A 7,338-nucleotide genomic window follows, 5' to 3' on the forward strand; every position below is an offset into this window, starting at 1 on the left:
ATCCATCATGATTCCGCAGCTTGATTGAACCTATCCCGACTGTCTTACATGGATTATCATTACCCATGTAAACAACTCCGCCATCGAGTTCTTGAAATTCAAAGAACCAATCCCGAATGGGACACATATGATAAGTACAACCTGAATCCAATATCCACTCATTTGGATACGATGATGCTGAAAGCGAGACAATTTAAGAGATATCTGATTCCACATCACTTTTGCATTTTGCAACATTTGCATCTTGCGGAACCTTCTCTTTCTTCTGCAATTTTGGACAGTCTTTCTTCCAGTGTCATTTCTCATGACAGAAAGCACACTCATCTTTGGCAACGGCTCGACCTTTAGATTTAGACATCCCTCTTCTCTCCTTTGTTTGGCTTTGCTGACGACCTCTTGCCACCAATGCTTCTTCTGATGTAGTTGATTTGGTTTTCATCTTATCCTGCTTTCTCAATTCATGACTATATAAAGCAGAACAAACAGCATCTAACGACACATTCTCCTTCCCGTGAAGGAGCGTAGTCTCCAAATGTTCAAATTCATCAGGAAGAGATGATAACAACATCAAAGCCAAATCCTCATCCTCAAACTTCACATCTAAATTCAACAGGTCTGCTACTAATTGATTAAACATAGTGATGTGTGCATTCATAGTAGTACCTTGTTGGTAGTCAAATCGGAACAACCTTTTCTTCATCAGGAGCTTGTTCTGACCACTCTTCTTCAAAAACTTGTCCTCCAATGCCTTCCACAGTTTGTGTGCAGAAGTCTCGTTTTTTACAGCGTACTTCTGCTCTCTGGACAGGCAGGATCGAATAGTTCCGCATGCCAACCGGTTGATGATGCTCCAATCTTTCTCCTCTACCTCTTTTGGTTTCTCTCCTTCAATAGCAATATCAAGACCCTGCTGAAAAAGAGAGTCCAAAACCTCTCCTTGCCACATGCCAAAATGTCCAGTGCCATCAAATATTTCCACCGCCAATTTCAAGGTGGACACCGGGAACCTCGACCATGATGAAGAGGAGCCTGACACTCTGGATACATCCTTGGCTTCTTCTTCTTGATTTGCCATTACAAACTCAAAATATAATATTCAATATTACAAATAATTTCAAACAACCCAAGGCGAACCTTCGGCTCTTGATACCACTTGTTGGGATATTTAACAGTGAAAGAGGGGATGTTAATATATAACCCTCAAACCTCCTTCCCAAACAATGAACCCACCGATGTGGGACTTGGGATTAAGCCAAAATCAACAGCACCTTGACTCATTCAACACTACTTGTAACTATTGTTACCTATCATATTTCTTGTTCTTTGATTCAGACAGTCACTGAGATAGAGACTGATCTGTTCGATACTGACCGATACAATTTTTAATAGTATTGTGTGATTTGTATAACCAACTTGTCTTGGATAAACCTTGTTTTTAGGGGGAGAGTTTTGTGGTTTTCTAAAACCGCCCTTCTGTTTGCATGAGTATTTCAATGTATGTGGCAGTTAAGATGAAGGTTTATATAATAAAATTAATGTTTTTTATTGTTCTAGATTGAAAGTATGAGTTTTTTTTTTTTTAACTTTAACACTGATTGTTTTGTTTGTAAAGCAAGAAAAGTTGGTGTTGTGGTAGTAATGTTTTATCTGTATAAAAAGCTTGCAAATACAGTTGCGATGGTTTATTATGTCCAGGATGAATGATTTTCCTTATCATATGTGACCATTAAGATAAAATACAATTGATATCAAGATGATTAGATTAAGTAGGATCTAAAATTTGTAGTATTTTTTTCTCATAAAGTAATATATATTGTTTAGCATGATATGTTTTTCACTTCACTTTTTGAATTTAATTTCCAAGAGGTTAAAATGGTTAAACAGGCGCTTGTCCATTTTGTTGAATAATGTATATTATACTGTCCTTATAATATACGAATAAGTTTAAATACTATATATACATTGGTTAGTTGTAGATATTTTTAATATATTTTTTAATTTTGTATATCACATATATATCTTAGTTAAAATTCGTATAGTTAGCTATAAATAGTAACTTAGTCAATTTTAACATGAATATATATATATATATATATATATATATATATATATATAAAATGAATCTTGATGCATCTTTGTTGGCGGGGAAGTTTTCACTTCTATTCTCCACCTTCTATTTGATTGGTATAAATTACTCAGAATGTTAAAAATGGAGTTAGGACCAATCAGCAACTCAGAAGTCCCCAATTCATGCCAATCCTACTTTTGCTTGGTTTAACATCTCTATTTCTCACTCAGAATCTGAAACCACAAGCCTAGTGACATTAACGTTCCAGGGCTCTACTTTTAAAATTCTATTTCCCAGACTTTACTTATTGTCGTTGAACCAGGGTCAAAAGGTGGAAGAGGTAGGTGTGTGAAAGAATCAGTGTGACGATGGGCCTTGAGGTGGAGGCGTGGTAGATTTGAATGGGAAACCCCGATGGAAATAGAGTTTGATAGACATATTTCCAGTGCCAATGTAATTAAAGATGTGAAGGATGTCCAGGTGTGGAGAGGTGATAAATCTGGGTGTTTTAAGGTGAATTCTGCTTATGATTGCCTAGCCAAGTATGAAAGGGGTCCCCAATTTGATGTGTTCAAGTACCAATGGAAGATTAATGCGTTCCCAGATGTGATACTCACAGAATGGAGGGTACTGTTGGGTAGAATGCCAACAAGAAAGTGTTTGAGTAGGAAAGGGGTGGTGTTGAATACCACTGTCTGTGCTCTTTGTCAAACCAAGGAAGAGTCTTGTCAACACCTCTTCTTGGAATGCAAATATGCCTTGTGTGTCTGGTCCTTGTGCTTTAAATGGATTGGAATCCTTTTTGTCCAACAGAAAGATATTTTATCTCACTTCGAGAGTTTTCACCTGTTCCAGAGTAGCAATAAACAAAACTTGGTATGGAAAGGGGTATGGGCAGCTATAACCCGGTGTTTGTGGGAGCATAGGAATTCAGTTGTGTTCAACCAAGGAGTTGTAGATGCAGAAGAAGTGTTCCAAAAGACCCAAATTAAATCGTGGTTGTGGATGAAGCATAAGGCACATAACTTTAACTACTCCTTTGCAGATTGGGTTTTGAACCCAATGTCCTGCATCAGTAGTTATAAGTAAGTGGCAGGAGACGGAAACAAGATGCCTGAAGGAGGAGGCAAGGCAGTGGTGCTATGCTTTGGAGGAGGTATGAACCAAGAAGTGGGCTGGCTGTGATGGAGAGGGGTGGTTCATCTGATGCAGTATTTGTAAGTAAGGAAGGGGTGGTTCTTCTGTTGCAGCGATTAGGACGCACGAACTTGCACTGGATGTAGCGAGCCTTAAACCTTTGGGGTAAAGTTATGTGAAAAATGCGTAGCTTATTTGGCTTGGCATTGGATGCTGATTGGTGGTTTGGAGGTTAATGGCTCAAGTTTAATAACCTTGTCCTATGAGTTATGCCTTATTATGCATTTGACAGGGGAACCGAGGTTAAAGGAAATGTGGAAAGGAGGTGCAAACAGTGCAGGTGTATTGATGGCCATGTGAAGGAAAACAAAGAAGGAATTCTCCCTTAATTATTATTATGGAGACTGTAACAACTATAGAAGGGTTAGAGAAGTACATTCTCACTAGTTCAGGTAGCAGGCAGTGAAGATCTCGGTTGGTGACAGATTAATTGGACTATAATAACTTTCTCAAAGGGTGTATGTGACTCTGAGACAAGACCCAAAGAGGCCTCCTTGTGTGGAAATTGTGGCTTATATAATGGGTTGTATGGTGAGGCTATCTGGCTTCTGTCACGAACAGAGAAGGTGGAGTGTATGGAAGCAAAATCCTTGGTGTTTAATGAATGGAGTGGTTATTAGTAGGGTTGGTACCAAATCAGTTAGTCTTATTATCTGTAGTGGATGGACTACATGGTATGTATGTCCACTTCTCACTGCTTTTGTGCTGCGAGTACTGGTTTGCTGTTGGGAGATTCCAGAATTGGTTTACTGGGTTTGATGGAGATGTCAGCCGGTTTGTTGGGCTGCCGGTTTACCTTGTGTGTTGTAGATAATGGCTGGATGCATGTGAAGTTCAATACCTTATAGCAAAGGGCCAGAAACAGGCATGGGTCTTATCAGTTATAGTGGGTTGGTGGCCAATGCATGGAGTCTTGGAGGGTGCTTTTACTGTGATGCCAATTTTGGGTTGGGCAAGGGTAGCTGGATGGGTTATTAGCGTTATCAGCTTTGGATGCTTTGTTGGGAAGGGCAGACTACTTCTGCTTATGATGGATTGCTTGTCTGTGCATGGAGCCTCGAATGGTGCATTTGCTGTGATGCCAAAGCTGGAATGGGAAAGGTTTGTTGGATGATACTCCCAGTGTGAGGCAATAAAGTGCAACAAGCAACCCTCTCCTCTACGTGGATACTCTGGGGGTGAGTGTGAATCTCAAACATGGAGTTGTTGGTCCTCTTGATGCTTTACTTACCAAGTGAAAGCAGGATGCAACCAAGGGTCAAAATCTGCCAATGATACATTATGTAGGGGTTGCCTTGAAAGAAAAGCTAGTGTTGGACCGGGTTTAAAGACAACAAGCATCACTTGCAAGAAACTTTTTTAGTTAACGTTAATCTATAGTTTTTGCAGGTACAACATAATCCAAATGCAGGGATGTAGGGTGCCATATGCTGAAGTGCTGGTGTTCCCAGTTACCTCAGTGGTTGCTGTTGGTACTGGTGATTTTGATATCAGGCGAGGCAGATGCTATCCAAGGCCAAATCAAGGCAGTTCTTATCCAAGGCCAAATCAGAGCTTGCATCAAGCTTTGTGATGCTAGGCTTTTCTTTGGTATTTGGATTGATGTTGCTACTTGGTTTTAGGCATGTTGTTTGGTTGGTAAAAACGAAGTTGTAGGATGCCAACAAATAGTCCTTGGATGCAGGAGGAAGGTGTCTTTATGTGTCTTGTTCTGGCCAAGGGACCTCATGCATCATGTACTTAATTACCTATCCTAAGGTTTAACAAACACAATCTAGTAGCAGAGAAGGGGGTTTCGTTGGCAAATTCTGCTGGTTTCAAGTCGCAGTTGGCTTTATCTTGTTGTAAAGGGATGTGAGGGAGTTCTTGTCTATCTGCTTTGCAGCAGTAGTCCAGTAGGTTGCTAGTTCTAGCAGTTTTTGTTGGTTTTTATGCAGTTCAAGTTCCTTTGGGTTGGGACTCCTTAATAGTTTAAGTTCTCTAAACTTTGCTTTGTTTTGTTGGTTGCTTAAACTAGGGGTGTTTTATGTATAAGGGTTGAGACACCCCTTAAATGTCTCATTTTATTATATTAATTTGTTATTGATAAAAAAAAATTATCGTTCCAGGGCACGATCATCGATAGTTTTTTTTTTATTAACAAAAAATTAATAAAATAAAATGAAAATTTTCAGGGTGGTTCAACTTAAGAAAACAGTAGTTCAATGCATACATATTATGTAAAATGATAAATGATTCAATAATTTCTAAACTATTAAGGAATTCCCATTGTCCTCACATGCCAAAAAAATATATTCGCCCTGTTATCTGACTTTTGTAGTTTTAGGTGTCTTTGTACATGACATTGGTACCAAATGCAACACAAGTACTGAAAAACACAGACATTAAGATTGTAAATTTTTCTTTGTTTTCTCTTTATTGTTTGTAAAGCCAAAGGTTTAATAGGCTAAGATGAAAAAAATAAGAGCCTTTGTTAGTTTTCACATTTGTTTGTGAAGCTTATTTTGTTCATTTGAATCATTAACATTTCACTTATGTTTTGAATCTTCTGGTTCTATTTGTTTCTAACCTGAAATATTTAACAATATTTTCAATGCAATATTTTTATTACATTCATTCAAATGTGAAAACGAAACATTGCAACAAATTTTTTTATTAATATTATTCTATGAAAAATGTTTTCTAATAAAAATATAACAGTTGTTATATGTGTTTTATTTTCATTGATAAACATGTATCTCTAACTCTTTTTCACTATTACATTCAAGTCTAATAATGAGAATACTAGAAATTGAGAAGTGTGGAAAGTGAAGAAGGATTTTGTTCTCTTTGCACTTGTCTTAAAACACTCAGATTCCTGTTGGCATACGAACACTAGTGGTTCCTTCATGCTCTCAGGTCCACAAACCAATGCTCCAATATTATATCCACTTCTTTCAATTTAGAGCTTGCCAAACATTTCTGTTCAATTCAAAGATTCTAAGTTGTCAATTGTTTGCATTAGAAACTTAGTAAAGAAACGATGAGTTAGGTCTTTGCCAAAATATATTTTGAGACCTTCAAGTGCATTGGTTTTTAATCCCTTAAAGAAACTAGGAACTCCTAATTGTCACTAGTAGGAAGTTAGTGGCAAGTTTTTAAGAGGATGGGGGTTGTTTGTTTCTGTTCGATTTTGTACATGGTTGGATCACCCTTAAAGTGGTTCGAAAAAATTATGGATTATAAAATTGTATTAAGTTTTGGGAAGACAAGTGGATCGGTAGTAAGACTTTAAATGTAAGATTTCCAAGGCTTTACTCGATTACTAAGGATAAAAGTGTAGTTGCATCTCAAGTTGGGGTTTGGGTCAATAACAAGTGGTCTCGGAAGGCGTAATGGAGGCGTTCCCTGTTTGTGTGGGAAGTGGATGAGGAATCTCACCTCTTGTCTTTGTTGGAGGACAAAGCTTTGTCAATAGGGTCTATGGATCATTGGGTTCAGAAGTCGGATGAAGGTTTTGGTTACACAGTTAGTTCGGCTTACAGATGTTTAAGGATGTCTGACGTTGGCATGTATGGTTCCTTTTATGAGGTTTTTTGGAGCCTTAAGGCATTACCATCATCAATGACTATTGTTTAGAGAGTTTTGGTTGATAGGCTACCGACATGTGTGAACTTGGAGAAAAGAGGGATTGTGTTGGAAAGCAATTTGTGTGTCTTTTGTGGGGAAAAGGAGGAATCTAGGAGTGATGTTTTTTTTCAAATGTAAAGTAGCATGGAAGGTTTGGAGTATGTGCTCTAAGTGGTCCCATTTCGTGCAATTTTATCTAGGCTGGGCTTCACATAGGATAAATAGTTATTGGGGGTGTATGTGGATTACCGTAGTTGGGGAAATTTAGGAACCTTATGTTCTTTGAGAATGGTAGAGTGGACTATTATGAGATTTTTACTTTGCCCCAACTCAAGGTGTGGTCTTGGCTCACGAGTAAAGTAAAGGGCGTTTCGTTTACTTATTCCCAATGGTGTATGGATCCTAAGGCTTGTTTGAAGACAATTAAAAAGTAAGGGCGCAGTTGGGTGATTTTTGTGGGAGGA

The 7,338-nt window shown here is 38.2% G+C and overlaps 1 protein-coding gene across 1 annotated transcript; it reads left to right on the top strand.

Annotated features, from left to right (window-relative positions):
* The first annotated feature begins 2,482 nt into the window (after positions 1 to 2,482).
* On the top strand, positions 2,483 to 3,157 carry LOC137834373 (uncharacterized). The gene has a single exon (XM_068642429.1). It carries the CDS (start codon positions 2,483 to 2,485, stop codon positions 3,155 to 3,157), a length of 675 nt encoding a protein of 224 aa, XP_068498530.1.
* Positions 3,158 to 7,338: the final 4,181 nt, after the last annotated feature.

The sequence above is a fragment of the Phaseolus vulgaris genome, chromosome 5 (assembly GCF_051622355.1).
Source record: "Phaseolus vulgaris cultivar YP4 chromosome 5, ASM5162235v1, whole genome shotgun sequence".
Classification (NCBI taxonomy): Eukaryota; Viridiplantae; Streptophyta; class Magnoliopsida; order Fabales; family Fabaceae; genus Phaseolus; species Phaseolus vulgaris.

Bases quoted from the DNA above. Each gene is read 5' to 3' on its own strand.
- LOC137834373 (XM_068642429.1), top strand. From the start codon at position 2,483: ATGGAAATAGAGTTTGATAGACATATTTCCAGTGCCAATGTAATTAAA.